Here is a 15425-nt window from a genome sequence, read left to right as displayed (position 1 = left end):
TAGGAGGCGGACGCTTTACCCCTAAGCTACAGAGCCAATCAGCATCGACTTGAATCACGTGCTATTTAGCAGTCAGATTCAGTATCTCTTTAGTATAATCCTAGAAGTGCTTATACAGCCTAGACTCCTAGTACACTTACTATACTTAACTTACTTATCCTATATGTAGCTCTTACTACCTATATAGTAACCAAAATTATATAACTAGATTCCTCTCGTATAATAGTATATCCCAAACTAAATAGTCTTCCATAAAGCCCTGTCTTCTCTCACTAAATGTCAGGCTGCCTGGTTCACGTGACCGTATATAATCCCGATTGGGTCGGGACTTCGGCTTCGCTTTTCGACTCCGTCTCTCGACGAGGAAGCAAATGGTCCTTCCGCACGGGCAGAACCCCCAAGTTGCGGACTCGCACAGCACGGGCTCATGGCTGGATACTAATAAAGCTGTTGACTCTGATCCCAGCACTACCACCATCGACGGGAAACGCAGAGTAAGTTCCGCTCAGCTTGATCTCCGCCCTCCGCCCTTCGCTCCACGTCGGGGACGGCTTAAAATGCCCAAGAAATATAATATGGTTACTAATTCTATTTCTCTCTTTATAGGGCCAGAACTATTCCCCCATCCTCGGAGATGACTTGATATCAATACCTCGCAAACAACCACGAAAACCGCGCAACGATGCCGCTACCGGTGCCTCTGCGGCCGGTGTTCGCGCCCTCAGCGCCCAGTTTGTCGCCTTTTACTTCCGAGCTCCGATAAAGGCTTTCTTTCGGGCGAGAGTGGATTATATGGCGCTTGCGCGGGCTGTGAATCCGCGGGTTGCGGATGGTAAATGGTCGATTCATACGACGACGCCTGGGTTGTTGATTCATGCGGTTAAAACGTATGGGTGGCAGTTTATTCCCAATCAAGTTTTGCCTCCTCTTATGGCGAATGCAGGGTGAGTAAAAAGTCTTACAGCAGGAAGTAGTGGTGTTTCTTTCTGTTTGTTCCAGGGAGCCAAATTCTAATACTTTGCCCGAGTCAATAGTGTCGGTGCCGTCCTCTACACATCCTATCTCCAAGTCCTAGGATCCCTCCATGAACCCGTCCGACAAGGCGCCAAACGCGTTTGGCCTCCAGCCCCGCCTTCCTCAACCTTTGCCGCCGGATTCACAGCCGGCACCATTCAATCGATCGTAGCCGCGCCTCTAGACGCACTCCAAGTCCGAATGCAAACCAGTGATCTCCTGGAAGGCCAATACCGAAGCATGTGGCACTACGGCCACCACAAGCTCAAGCAAATCGGGCTTGGAGGAATATTCGCAGGATGGAGCCTCTCATTCTTACGAGACTCATTCGGTTACGCGGTGTTTTTCTCCACATTCGAATACGTCAAGTCACAATCCTACTACTCATTCGTGACATGGTACTACGGAGCCCTGCACCCGGAACACATCGAAAGTATACCCTTTTCCGAATCCCGATCTGCCAGTGACCGGGGTGTCCCCGTGATCAAACCGCACTACGCACTGGAACCGGGATTCCTCTTACTAGCCGGCGTGACGGCCTCAGTCGCACAGCAGGTCATTCAGCACCCGCTCGGGGTAATTCAGGACCTGCATCTGGGCCGATTGGAGTATTTGGATCATCAGGCTAGTCTGGACCCGTCCCGGCGGCAGATGATGCGGCTCTATTACCACGCGTATCAGGAGACGCATAAACGGTGTGCGCGGAAGGCTGCACGTGCGGGTGGATGGCGGGTGTGGCTTTTCCGTGGGTTTTTTTCTTACGGCGATTCGGCAGGTTCCTAGTACGAGTGCCGGGTTGATTATTTTTGAATTGGTGAGGAGGCGGTATGCGAGTTTGGATGATGCGGTGCATATTCGGAGTGATGGGTATGATATTCTCTTGAACTGAGGGGGGGGGGATGTTTGCTATGTATTGTTTGGATAGAGGATTTGTACCTAGTGGTTTGCATTGAAGATACCCTATAGATATTGCTGGAATGGATTAGTTAGTTATGTGGCCCTGGGGCGCAGGACTATAGTATAGTTTACTATAGTATTGCACCGCCTGTTCTATGAAGTAAGGGTAGTAATACCGCCCATTTCGACAACATAGTATACAGAGTACAGAGTAGGTAATTATAATCTCCAGAGTCTACGTTCGTAGCTGGTCCCAAGTGGATATCCCCACAATTCCCCTTGTGGATCGCCGGATCTGACAGTGTGGCTAAAACAGTCCCCCCGTATTTCCCCTGCGGCTGCCTCATGAATTCAACTTCTTTCCTTCGTCTTCTTCTTCTACTTCTTCTTCTCTTCCTCCTTCTCCTCGTATATACCTGGACCTTGTCAAATACACCCTTTCTCTGTACATTACGCACCCACTTCTCATCTTGGTCCCTCCAACTCATCACCTCCGCCCCTATTTGCTCCGCTCGTCCATGTCCACCTGACCATCCACTTTAGCCCTGTCATCACATCCAACCAGAACTCCACTCCGTCATACTACGTCGATCGTGCTGTGTGACTCTCTCTAGGGCCCCTTTCCCTTGTGGTGACCCTGCCGCCTGCGTGGCGCTCCCGAGTTGGAACTTGAGCTTACCCCAGAGAGGGAGGTCGTGGCAAGGCAACCTTTTTTTTGGGTTTCTATCCCCTGCCTCGGTGAGATCGGCTTAGGAGGAAAGGATCAGATTTACGGATAGAGGTTCTCGATCATCAGAGGGTTTTAGCCCTGCAATACCGCCAACATTCCTTCTCCAATATCCCCCGCCATTCCCCTCCGCTCTCTCCCTCATTCCCCCTCCATTACCGCATTAGAAGCAGAATCCGCCAGTGAAAAAGGAAGCCGTCGTTCATCATCCGATCTCTCCGTCTGGTCAGATACCGGCGATCTCGCCGAGCAACTTGCTCACGAGGATCCGCTAGATCCTCGCAAGTCCGTGGATCGTGAGCTTCTGGTTTGGGGTCATCGTGGTCGGAACCAACCGAAGCGGGTCCACTTTCCCTCACATTCACAGCTTGACGACGATCAACATCAACATCCCCACTCCACCTCCCACTTCAACCTTGAAAAGATCCCCATTCCGAATCCCCCACCTCGACAAATCTCCCGTATTGAACGGGTTCTCGCCGCCATCATGTCTCCCCGCAACGGGCGAGCTGCCTCAATCCATGGCCTGGTCGGGAAGCCGTTACTGTGAGTGTTCGACCTCGGTCTCGGTGTTGCATAAACTGACCAGCTTGTAGCTACTTCACCAGTGTCTTCGTATCCCTTGGCGTCTTGTATGTACCACTGATCCGCATCCTCTCTGCTTTTGTGCTCACCAGTGCTGACTACCCCCGCAGTCTATTCGGCTATGATCAAGGTGTTATGAGTGGAATCATCACGTCCGTATTTTGTCCCCTCCCTACGCGCATACCCCAGCCTACTCTACTCCAACGCGACCCGACCGCTCCGTGTATACCGAAATACTAACTGTAATGTAATGCAGAGGGGAGCACTTCCGAGATTACTTCGATCAGCCCTCCCCAGCCACCATCGGAACCGCGGTCGCCATCCTCGAGATCGGAGCCTTTATATCTTCCCTGTTAGTGGGGCGCGTTGGGGATTTGATCGGCCGGAGGAGGACCATCCTCTACGGCTCGATGGTATTCTTTGTCGGTGGCGCCATTCAGAGTGCTGCGACGGGCATGGCTATGATGATGGTGGGAAGAATTATCGCTGGTTTGGGCGTTGGTGCCCTGTCGACCATCGTGCCGGTCTACCAGTCTGAAATTTCGGTATGGAGTGAAGAATCCGTTCCATCCCATCGTGACGGCGATTGTGCCTGTATACTGACTTCATTCGTGTTCGCTTAGCCTCCGCATAATCGTGGCCAATTGGCCTGCATTGAATTCACGGGTAACATTGCTGGATATGCGACTAGTGTTTGGGTAGACTACGGCTGTAGTTTTATCGATAATGATTATTCATGGCGTCTCCCGCTTCTTGTTCAGTGCGTTATGGGCGCACTACTTGGTTTTGGAAGTTTGGTCATTTGCGAATCCCCTCGGTAAGTTGAAGTTCATCGGAACTGCCAAAGTACTATCCGTGGTGTTTCGTTCACCTTGCTGATTCCTTTCAGATGGCTCTTAGATTTCGATCACGACGAGGAAGGCATGGTAGTCATTGCAAATTTATACGGCGGGGGAGACATCCACAGCGACAAAGCACGCCAAGAATACCGAGAAATCAAAATGAACGTCCTGATCCAACGACAAGAAGGCGAGCGCTCCTACTCCGACATGTTCCGCCGCTACTGGAAACGAGTCTTAATCGCCATGTCCGCGCAAGCAATGGCCCAATTGAACGGAATAAACGTGATATCCTACTACGCCCCGCTCGTCTTCGAGTCCGCCGGCTGGACTGGCCGTTCAGCAATCCTGATGACCGGCATCAACGGCATTTCCTATCTCCTTTCCACGATCCCGCCATGGTACCTAGTTGACAATTGGGGTCGCCGACCTATCCTACTCTGCGGCGCAGTGGCAATGGTCCTCTCGCTCTCCAGCATCTCATACTTCATCTACCTCAATATTGACGCCACGCCTGTTCTGACTGTCATATTCGTCATGATCTACAATGCTGCCTTTGGCGCTTCCTGGGGCCCAATTCCCTGGCTTTACCCTCCGGAGATTCTGCCTCTCAGCATTCGTGCCAAGGGTGCTAGTCTGAGTACGGCCAGTAATTGGGCCTTTAATTGGCTTGTTGGAGAAGTCACCCCCGTTCTTCAGGGCGCTATTAAATGGCGCCTCTATTTAGTTCATGCTTTTTTCTGCGCTTGCAGTTTCGTACTCGGTAAGAAAATTCCCCATAACCGCAATCCGGCTTTTGCTTTGCTTTTTCTTTTGCTGACTCCACAAAAAAGTGTACTTCTTATACCCCGAAACAAGCGGCGTCCGCCTAGAAGACATGGACGTCCTATTCGGCGACGCAACAACCGCCATGCCCACGCCCGCAACGGAAGGCGAGCGAGGCTCACTCCTAGGCGCAGGCGCCGGATCACCAGTCCCATCTCTCGATATTCGAAGACCGTATGGCCAATTTGGTGCGGAGAGCGCGATTCCTGGTCTTGATATTGATCCTCCGTCATTCGATGGGCCTGGGCCCGGACCTAGTAATAACAAGGCTAGTTCACCGGGCGTGGGTCGGGGTGAAGGCTTTGGAGGCTGGATTTCGAAGATGGTTAAGCGGTCGAGGAGTGGGAGTAGTGCTAGTCAGAGTCAGTATAGACAATTAGGGCAAGCGGAGGATGGGGATGGTCGATGAACATGAACATGAACATTATTGTGAGCGTTGACGTGGACGTGGACGAACCATTCAACGAACATTGCTGTTCTTTTCATTTCATTTCTCCTTTACTTCCGTCGTCATATCTGATATACCTATGTCTGCCTGCTCATCATTGGATCCACACTAGGAAAGTACCCACACCCTTCCTGTCTGCTCTGCTCTAGTCTGCTTTTCGGCTTTCTTATTTTGCATTCGCTGCCCGTTCCGTTTCCGTTTCCGTTTCCCTTCCCTCCTTGGACCGAATGGAATGGAATGGAGTGGTGCCTTCAACTTGAAGGTTTTGATTCATCTATCTGTATGATTTTTATCTTGCGAACGCTGTATATCCAATTGTTCAACTCTGTGCTTGGCATTGTACTCTTTTCTATTCTATTTCATTCTTATTCTGGGGTCCTCGTCTGTCTATTTATCAAACCCCCGAGTCTCTACTTGTCTGTCCTGAAATGCGGTGTTTTCTTTTTTCCCTTACTGCTTCAAGTTGTTTATACTGGCTTCGGTTGAGCTGTATGCTTCAAGGTCACGGTTGCTGGTTGAAGTTTCCGTCTAGAAATACGGTGAGTCGGTTCATCTGTTATTTTCTATTTATAGATGGGACTTGGATATTTAAATTTTCAGGTTGACATGTAAATAGATCCTCTCCAGGACTTTGTATACTATGACTCGGACTTCCGGAATATACAATGAACCATCTTCAATGACAACCGTGACTGTAACCGGTAATAACTATGTATATGCCTACATTTATATCTGTTCTACTTCCGCGAAAGAGAAAAATAGAATAAGATACACATTATGTAAAACCAATTCTCAGAACTCTTTTTGATTCTTTAAAAAAAAATGTGCTTTTCATTTTTGATTTTATTTCAGGACCTCGTTGAAAGTGATCCTATCCTGTGCGGGACTTCGTTAAAAATGGAAAAAGCCCCATTCAATATTTTCATATCAATGGGTTCGGTTCCAACGTGTTTAGTGTAGTTGATTACAGCAGAGCATGAACAAAGCATGAACAAAGAAAAGAGATGAAATGAGCATTGCGGCTCGAATGAAAAAAACTTGAATATCTAGTACAAGATGCGGGTTTGGATGCGGGCTGTTTGTGATTATTAGTATATGTACAGAACTGAGGTGTCCCATCCCAGGGTGGAATGGAAGGGAAAGGGTTAACTTACAAGGAAGGCTCTCGAGGCTGGTGTATAGGTCCTTAATTTGGGTTGTGTTGACGTTGCTGATATCAGCCATCAGGTAGGCGACCTATAATAACTTGCGTTAGAGATTTCTTTTGGGGAGGGAGATTTCGCTCGGAGAAAGTTAAGGATACTCACATCACCTCTGCTATCAGTCATCTGCTTATCAACATTGTGATCGCCAATAATCTCATTGACCTTACGCAGGACACCAGGAATATTCTGATGAATATAGATAACACGCGCATGATCCGGCTCATCCATCGTCAAAGAACGAAGCGCAACCTCAGGCAAATTGACCGCACCGAGGGTAGTACCCTCATTTACATATCGGGTCAGAGCCTGCGCCACCTCAACGCCAATAGCACTCTGCGCCTCCTCAGTAGACCCGCCAATGTGGGGGCTCAGAATGAGGTTCTTCAACGAGCGCAGATCAGCGCCCCAGCTGTTAAGCTCGCTGTTGAAGTAATCGCCATTACCGGCGGGCTCGTTGGGATAAACGTCCAATGCGGCACCGGCGATTTTACCACTGCGCATGGCGTCAATGAGGGCCGGGATATCGACGACTGTACCACGGCTGGCGTTGATGAGATAGGAGCCCTTCTTCATTTGTTCGAATTGCTTAGCTCCAATCATGCCCTTTGTTTCGGGGAGTTCGGGGACGTGGCAGGATACGAAATCCGCTTCGGAAAGGAATTCTTCCATAGTACCGATTTGGCGGGCACTACCCAGCGCCATCAGGTTGACGACGTCGTAGAAGATGACGGATAGACCCATTGACTCGGCCAGAACGGAGAGTTGGGCGCCAATGTGTCCGTATCCGATAATTCCGAGCGTCTTGCCGCGAATCTCCCAGCAGCCGTTGCTGACTTTGTTCCAGGTTCCGGCGTGCATTTCGTTGGAGCGGTCGCCGAGTTGGCGGGCTAGGACGATAATTTCGGCAATGACTAGCTCGGCGACACTGCGGGAGTTGCTGAAGGGGGAGTTGAAGACTGCGATGCCGTGGTCGGCGGCATATTGGAGGTCGACTTGGTTTGTGCCGATGCAGAAGCAGCCGATTACGATGAGGTTTTTGGCTTCTTTGAGGACGCGGGCGGAGAGCTTGGTTTTGGAGCGGATGCCGATGACGTGGACGTCACTGGAGTTGGATTAGTATGGGAATTTGCATTTGGAGAGGTCTCTCTGTCTCTGTGTCTCTCCCCTCCAGCGTGCGCTGGAAGCATTGTATGAGCATGAGACTAGGACGTACCGGATCTTCTCAATCAGCTGATCCTCAGACAGCGAAGACTTGAGGAATTCAACCTGGTATCCCTGTTGTGACAGGATGTCACGGCCAGTCTGGTTGACATTCTCCAGCAGCAGGACCTTGATGTCCTCAGTGGCGAATGGCTTCAGGTGCTTCGCATTGGGTAGAGGAATTGTGCGGGTGAGTGCTGAGCCGTGGCTGGAGGGGGAGTGGAAGGAAGCATTGGGGGAGGTCGAGAAGTACTGAGCCTGAGCGGCCAGTTCGTCCTTACGAGGACGAATGTCTTGAGCGGAGGTCATTGTGTGTGTGTGTGTGTATGAACCAGGAGTGGTGGATTGGGGAGGAGAATGGAGAAAAGAGGAGAGAATGATGTGATGTGATGTTCTTTCTCTCCCAAGTGCGAGGCTTGTATGAATCACAGTTGAATTAGATAAGCCCAAACTGTCAGATCTCCGGAATCGGCGAGAGAAAATATCAGAAAAAAAAAGCACGCAAGCGGACTGGAGTCAATTGACTTTTGTTTTAATTTAAGTATTTGTCACTTTCGATTCCCCTCCCACACTATTTATCCTTTCGCTTGCCCTTCCACTGAGTCACTTCTATAACTGTGACTCACGAGTACCTTTGGGTAAAAAAGAGAGGGGCATCGCGGGGCATTTCTTTTTTTTTCGGCTTTTGCTTTTTGCTTTTTGCTTTTTTTCTGCCAAAAGTTCCGGGATTTGCACGCCAATAATTCACCGCCCAAACTCGGCAAGCCGGAGTGGGGCGAGATCGGCGATGTACGTAGTCTTATACTTAATAGTAGTGTTATAGTTATAGTTATAGCATACTTATGTTTATGGTTATGGTTATGGATATGGATATGGATGTAGTAGGATTGTCGTGAAATTCACTGTTTTACGGCTGCCTAGCTCCGCATTATATGGTATTTAACAGTTCGCTCGTTTTGATTGTATGGTTAGAAAGCAATCCTCTCTCTCTCTCTCCGATTTAAACCTGAAGATCCTTCATCTTCTTAGCCGCCTCATCAGCAGCTCCAGCCTTCGCTTGCTGCTTGGCCTTAACACGCGCAGAGGTAGTATCCTTAGGCAACTCCTTAGTGTAAGGCAAGAACTCCGGCTGTCCGGGAATATACTTGCGCAGAACCTCAGGAACCACAATACCATCTTCCCTCTGGTAGTTCTCCAGAACACAGCAAAGAGTACGCTCAGTGGCGCAGAGAGTAGCATTCAGCGCGTGCACGTAGGTCTTCTTCAGATCCGTGGCCTTCTTCTGACCGAATCGGATCTCCAGTGCCCGGGACTGGTAGTCCAGGCAGTTGGAGCAGGAGACGAGCTCCTTGTATTCCTTCTGGAAGGGGAACCACGCTTCCAGATCGTACTTCTTGGCCGCGGCGTTGTTCAGCGCGCCGGAGACGATCGAGACAACTTGGTATGGTAGACCCAGGGACTTGTAGAATTCCTCCGAGGTGTTCATCATATCGTCGAAGGCCTTCCATGAGTCTTCGGGCTTGGTCAGGACGAATTGTTCGATCTTCTCGAACTGGTGGACTCGGAAGATACCCCATGCGTCCTTGCCGTGCGCACCGGCTTCCTTGCGGTAGCATGTGCTGTAACCGGCGTACCTGAAAGGGAGTTGGCGTTAGTATCATTCATTCACAATTCGTGCTGTATTGGAGAAACCTACTTGATAGGCAGATCCTTCTCCTGCAACCACTCGCCGTCGTGCAGAGCAGAAAGCGGTTGCTCCGAGGTAGCAATGAGGTACTTATCCGTAGAGCTATCCTCACCCTCGGTAACCTTGTACAACTCCTCATCGAACTGCTCCAGCTGGGCAGTCTTGGCCATGAGGTCCTTGAGCATGAACTGCGGGGGTTGGTTGGGCGTGTAGCCCTTGTTGAACAGGAACTCCAATCCATAGTTGACCAGAGCCAGGTTCAGGAAGAGACCATAGCCGGTCAGACAGTATCCACGGTGTCCGACGATCTTCACGCCGCGCTCGGGGTCGTAGCCGTCCAGGCGGGTTAGGACTTCGTGGTGGGAGAGGCAATCGGGTCGGTCCATGGCTGCGTCTTCGGGCTTCCAGGTCTTGACGATTGGGTTGTCGTCCTAGAGCGTGCCAGCGGTTAGCCTTGGCCGTTCTGAATGTTTTACAATCTGCAAATCTGCAAGTGCAATAATTTCTTACCTCAGTCTGGCTAACGGGAACCGAATCGTGGACGTAGTTTCCGATGGTGCGGATCTTGCGGTCGCGCTCGTTCTCAACCGCGATAGCCTTGTCCTCGGCCTCCTTCTTACTCTTGTCCATAATTGTCTTCTCGGCAATCAGGTCGCTGGCATCCTCCTTGTTCTATTCGGGGCGATATGAGTGAGTATGCTGCAGATGTGGCACGAGAGGTATACAGGTTGGGCGGGTCTACCTTCTTCTTCATGCCAATCTGCTTAAGAAGGGCGTTCATTTGGGATCCGATTTGGGTGACTCCATAGCGAACTGTCTGATGTTAGCCCTGACTCTCGTTATAGGTGTCAATGAAGTGTGCCCATACCCTTGCGAGCCTCCTCGTACAGCGCAATGACTTCGTCAACTACCTCCTCAGGCGCACCACGTCGGCGCTGGCTCTCCTTGATCTTCTTAGGATCGCCACCGCGCTCGGTAATGAAATCGTTAAGGTCGAGCATGGCGAATACCAAACTTCTCGTGTGCAAAAACTGATCTGGTGAGTCAAGGCCGGAGACGTCAATTGTGGAGGGGTAAAATGGAAAAGTGCGCGGCGGGGCATTACTTAAGCCGCCGGGGAAGTAAAACAATACTACTAGTACTAACAGTACTCGTACTAGCGACGTGGTTTCATTTTGAAACATTTGAAACAGAGATCGGTTCGTCTAAAAAAGGAGATCCCTGGTGACCATTGAAGGGGCCATTTGGCCTATTTCATTATTCTATGCACGCTGCGATACCAAATACAGAATCCCTAGCCAGACAAAAACAACCTCATGATTCATGCAACCGATCCCAATGTTCCATCAAGCCAAGAAAAAAGAAGAAGAAGAAGAGTAGAAGAGTAGAAAAAGCGAATGAAAGAGAGCAATAAGTAGAAAAGTGCGAGCGATGCTACCCGACTCGATCTCGGGAGTTCAGTGGAGCGGAGCGGAGCATTCGATACACTTACGGACACAGTTCCTACATAATCATATTAGTATGGAATGTTCTCACAGGCAATTATATTATTGTCGTAGGGCAGGATCAACGAATCCAATCTCAAATCCTCCCCTGAATATAACAAATCCAACGTACCGGGAAAAAAGTAATAAAGTCAAGCGATTGCGGCAGCACCTCTCACATCACCGCACACTTGTTGTTACCAGCCGGCTGTCCGGGGTTCTGAGACTTCTCAATCTCCCCAATCATCAGCTCAAAGGCCTTGGAAACATTGAAGTCAAGGAAAGCACTGGCTTCAGTGAAAGCACATTTAACCTCCTCTGCTAATTGGCGACCCTCTTCGAGAGAAACTTGTCGCAGCTCTGTCTTCAGGTCACTCTTATTACCGACGACCACTAGGGGTACTTCGTCCGCTCCCTGGAAATCGTCAGAGTCAGCGACATTCATTATTCCATTCCATCCAGTCCAGCATTGACATTGGCTGTCTAGGAGATGGGGATTGTGCAATGCAAACCCACCAAATGATTCAAAATCTTATCCCGAATTGTCTTCACCATCTCAAATGACTGCCGCGAGGTAACAGAGTACACGATAATATACCCATGAATACCAATGAAGTGCTTCGAGTTCAGGATGCTATACTCATCCTGTACGTAACGATAATCATAATGGGTCAGCGACGAGACCGACGCAGGGGCCCCACGGGAGGGGAAGTAAGGGTAAGGACATACCTGTCCGGCGGTATCGACGATCTCAGTCGCATAATCCTGCCCATTGTATTTGATGATTCGGCTGAATGTGTTCTCAATTGTGGGGTAGTAGCTTTCGACGAAGTGGTGCTCGACGAAGCGGACTGTGAGGGAGGATTTGCCTAAACCAACCCGAAAACGACGTCAGTATGCCAGATAACACAGCACTCCAAACCACCACACCACACCACGCCAATGAGGGCAAAGCAAAGCAAAGCAAAGCAGAGCAAAGGCTTGTTAAGACTGAACGAAGGGAGTTCATACCGACGGAACGACTGCCGACAATTGCGATCTTCCTCTGTTTCGGCGCAGCGGGCATCTTGTCGGTTGGTTTTGCGGGTGCGGGATCAAGGGGGCGATGTTATGGGGGGAGGATAATATGAGGCAGAGAAGTCGGTGAATTGAAGACCGGAAGACAGGTCGCTGGAGGAGGTGGACACAGCGTTGCTCACGGGTGGCAAAGTTCCAAATGATTGGGAAAGCATGAGCTTGGAGGGTGCAAACGCTGCAAACAGTTTCGTCGATCGATCGGGTCCAGCCCTGGTTACGAGTAAGATGTACATTCCAAGTATCGGAGATGTACTCCGCATACTAGGGGTACCTTTGTTCGTAAATTCAAATATCATTCTTCGGTAATTGAACATAGGTATGCATCACAAAAAAGGGTATCAATCATGGTAAATTCAAAAAAAGAAAACAAGAAAAAAAATGATCTTGCCCCAACCCAACGCCATCCGCCTCCGCAAAATCCGGGGGTCCCCATAATACCAAAATACCAAAACCACCATCAAAACCAAAACCACAAAAATGTACAAAGTTACATCCGGGGTACCATGCAACATCGCATGCATGATTACCCCTCAATAAACTGTATTTGGCCAACAAGGTCTTGGAGCCGCCCGAGGAATCCACCTGTCTCGCTGCTGTCCTGCATGGGGTGCAGCTCCTGCTCGATCTTTTGGTGATACTGCATGAACTCGTCCACCGTCGACATCACCACTGAAAGATCCTTGGGTTGCAAGATTTCCTTGACTTGGAGCCGCACTCCACGGTCTAAACAGAGAGAAAGAAGGAGAACGGCAAGATAACCTACCGCTACATTATGGTGGACTTCCGGAACGGAATCGGCCTGGAATTTTGTTAGTTAGAATTATCATGGTCAAGAAGAGAGGGAGTGTACATACCTGTGCAGTTGATTCCACATGTTCTAGAAACAGGTGGACGAGTTGATCGAGGATCGATTGAGAATCTCGAGACGTATTGAGGAACATAATGCGAGACTTTTCACTCTGTTCAGTCAAATTGATGAGAGCGCCCAGCGTCAATATCACCGTGTCCAGGGAACTGATTCCCTCTGGCTGGGAAAGAGTGACTCCATTTAATTCATTAAATTTGGACGTCACGATTTCAGCCAGCGCTTCAATCATAGGAGATGTTGCATAGTGATCGCACAGATCCGCGCTGCTATTCGTCACGTTCAAAATTACCCGGATGTAGAGGTTCTGAAGCTCCCGGCCGACCTCATCCGAGTCGTTTGGCACCTGGAGCAGGCTATGAAGCGCGGGAAGTGACTTCAAGGCATCGCAGTACTCGTCCCGGAGAAGACTGCTCGAAGTCGTATGTGTTTCAAGGAGGACCAGCCCCAAAACGAGTACCTGCGATCTTCCTTTCCCTATAGGTTGTTTGCTCTCTGGAGTGCATTCAGACAACAAAAGATCGACCAATTGTCTCAATAATCCTGTAGAAAGACCAGAGGGGGTTTCGCCTTTCTCTTTGAATGCGGAAATAGTCACTCTGAGGCAGAAGAGGGCCAAAAGACAAGGCGAAAATTCCGAACCGTCGACATCAGCAAATAATTTCGACTGAATTTTCGGTGCAATGTCTTGTACAATCCCTTGGGTCACTTTGGACAAATTATTCTCTCGGGCGCGTGCCACGACGGATACATCCTTCTGCACAGAAAGGAGAAGGGGCGCTGTTTCCAACAATTTTGGCCACGCAGCGGTTGCAATGATGTATGGCAGAGATCGACCAGCGCAACTCAGGCCAAAGGCAGAGAATGCAAGCGTAGCAGAGACCAAATCCAAATCTCTGGACAAACAATCCACAATTCTCTTGTCAAATCCACACTCCGCAAATTGCCGTGCCTGTTTGGGGTCTAGCAATTTGCCACATATCTGAGCCAACGCACCGCATCGGCCTGACACGGAGATCTGCGCATCTTCAATGTCCTCAAAGATTGACTCGATGGCACTTCGGTAGCGAGCATTTCCTCCGGCTTGTCTGAGCTCATGGATGCTTCGAACAGCCCCGTCATCATTCGTGACATCGTCTATTTCGTATAGACGAGCACGGGGAAGAGCCTCAGTCAATCCTTTGGGGCTGAACAGATCATCTCCTTCTATGCCAGCGGAAATATCGCCGGATAGATTGAGGTCGTCCAGGAAAGAACGCTGTCGAGCATACGTAACTTTCCCACCTAAGAAATGCGGAGACGGTGCGGTGGTGGGTTCTGGTGCAAGAAGATCACGTTGACTATTGCTGAGTGACTCAGCGCCAGTATCCCTGGGTCTAATTGGGCTTTGGGAGGCAACAGGGGAAGATAGTTGGCTGTCGGTAAAACCATTCGATGATGTCCGGTCGATTGATCTTTCTCTTGTTCCCAATGCATCGACTAACCTCCTCCTCCCCGGTGTTGTGTTTCCAATCGTCATATTTGTGGATTTCTGTGGACGCGAAGATATGGGCGAAGATATGGGCGAGAGCGACTTGGCACTGGCTTCAAGTTCGGGCTCTTTGTATTGTGGGCTTCCCTTGGCTGGCACCTGTTTCTGTAGCTCATCTTCCGACGATGAGACGTATTTCTGAGATCTTGAGCTTCTGCTGAACTTCGAGGGAGTCGGAGTCTTGGGCTTTTTAGGACTCGGTTGCTGGGTCTCAATGTCCCGCTTTTGTCCCTGGACCCTTTTTCGATCCTGCGGGGTTACCCTCGCCCGAGCTGGAGTAACTTGAGTATGAGTCTCCGGTATTTTTGAACTCAGAATGCTGTCCCCATTTTGCTTATCGTCTTCACTGGCTATTAAATCCGAGATTTGAAGTGTACTGATGCTGCTTTTCGGAGCACCACCCCGTCGTCGCTTCCGCTGTAGGATTAGATTGGCATTTTCGTCGTCAGAAGATGGAATATCGTAAACATTATCATCCGTAGCTTTTTGCGATCCTGCGGCTGCGGCTGCTTTGGTCGTCCCAGGGGTTCTTGGTCGTTTGTCGGCATTCGCATTCTCATAGCCGGAAATCCCGATCTTAGAAGAACGAGAGGCTAGAGTTCTCCTTGCAGGAGCAGGACTTGGGGCTGATTCATTCCCAGATATATTCTTCGATATCGACCGTCTCGACGAAGAGCCGTAGGTCACCTGCTTGCTGTTTCGGGGACGCGACGGATCCATTGTCGCGTTTCAAGACTGAACCTCTTAAACACGGTACATTTCATGCGCGCCAAAGGGAGGCGCGAGAAAACAATTGGGTTTTGAAAGAATTCGCAGATTCACAGATCGGAAAGATCGATCAGAGGAGCTTGAAGAGCTATCGTGTGCGCCACAGACATGCCGATTTCAGCATGGGGTTTCGTTTCAAGCGGAGATGGAGATGGGGGGGGGGGAAGTGTCGAGGGACCGTGCGGGATTTATTGTGCAATTCGGACTCGAGAGATCACGTCGCGGAAGACTTAATTGTCTGGTAAAGAGGATTCGATGGGAGATCCGAGTTCA

The 15425-nt window shown here is 49.9% G+C and overlaps 5 protein-coding genes across 5 annotated transcripts; 1 reads left to right on the top strand and 4 right to left on the bottom strand.

The window, feature by feature from the left end:
• Nucleotides 1–371: 371 nt before the first annotated feature.
• On the top strand, nt 372–5296 carry N7481_006527 (putative MFS monosaccharide transporter; the record flags this gene model as incomplete). The annotated part of the gene is made up of 9 exons (XM_057265746.1): nt 372–494; nt 607–944; nt 1035–1759; nt 2806–3184; nt 3235–3375; nt 3480–3768; nt 3847–4040; nt 4113–4825; nt 4896–5296. 9 exons carry the CDS (start codon nt 372–374, stop codon nt 5294–5296), a joined length of 3303 nt encoding a protein of 1100 aa, XP_057123466.1.
• A 1085-nt stretch (nt 5297–6381) lies between these two features.
• On the bottom strand, nt 6382–8049 carry N7481_006526 (D-3-phosphoglycerate dehydrogenase; the record flags this gene model as incomplete). The annotated part of the gene is made up of 4 exons (XM_057265745.1): nt 6382–6410; nt 6490–6571; nt 6643–7642; nt 7754–8049. The coding sequence occupies 4 exons, from the start codon at nt 8047–8049 to the stop codon at nt 6382–6384; spliced, it is 1407 nt and encodes a 468-aa protein (XP_057123465.1).
• A 691-nt stretch (nt 8050–8740) lies between these two features.
• Nucleotides 8741–10428, bottom strand: N7481_006525 (serine--tRNA ligase SES1; the record flags this gene model as incomplete). The annotated part of the gene is made up of 5 exons (XM_057265744.1): nt 8741–9374; nt 9437–9858; nt 9938–10099; nt 10170–10240; nt 10296–10428. 5 exons carry the CDS (start codon nt 10426–10428, stop codon nt 8741–8743), a joined length of 1422 nt encoding a protein of 473 aa, XP_057123464.1.
• A 658-nt stretch (nt 10429–11086) lies between these two features.
• rhbA (Rheb family small GTPase rhbA) lies at nt 11087–11977 on the bottom strand (the record flags this gene model as incomplete). The annotated part of the gene is made up of 4 exons (XM_057265743.1): nt 11087–11326; nt 11428–11556; nt 11641–11780; nt 11923–11977. The coding sequence occupies 4 exons, from the start codon at nt 11975–11977 to the stop codon at nt 11087–11089; spliced, it is 564 nt and encodes a 187-aa protein (XP_057123463.1).
• Nucleotides 11978–12511: 534 nt separating this feature from the next.
• N7481_006523 (WAPL family protein) lies at nt 12512–15104 on the bottom strand (the record flags this gene model as incomplete). The annotated part of the gene is made up of 2 exons (XM_057265742.1): nt 12512–12787; nt 12843–15104. 2 exons carry the CDS (start codon nt 15102–15104, stop codon nt 12512–12514), a joined length of 2538 nt encoding a protein of 845 aa, XP_057123462.1.
• Nucleotides 15105–15425: the final 321 nt, after the last annotated feature.

The sequence above is a fragment of the Penicillium waksmanii genome (genome assembly GCF_028829765.1).
Source record: "Penicillium waksmanii strain IBT 27052 chromosome Unknown utg000005l:1.0-5232799.0:1.0-5237142.0, whole genome shotgun sequence".
In the NCBI taxonomy this organism is placed as follows: domain Eukaryota; kingdom Fungi; phylum Ascomycota; class Eurotiomycetes; order Eurotiales; family Aspergillaceae; genus Penicillium; species Penicillium waksmanii.
Note: the sequence above shows the minus strand (reverse complement) of the source record. Positions and strands in the feature narration are given on the sequence as shown.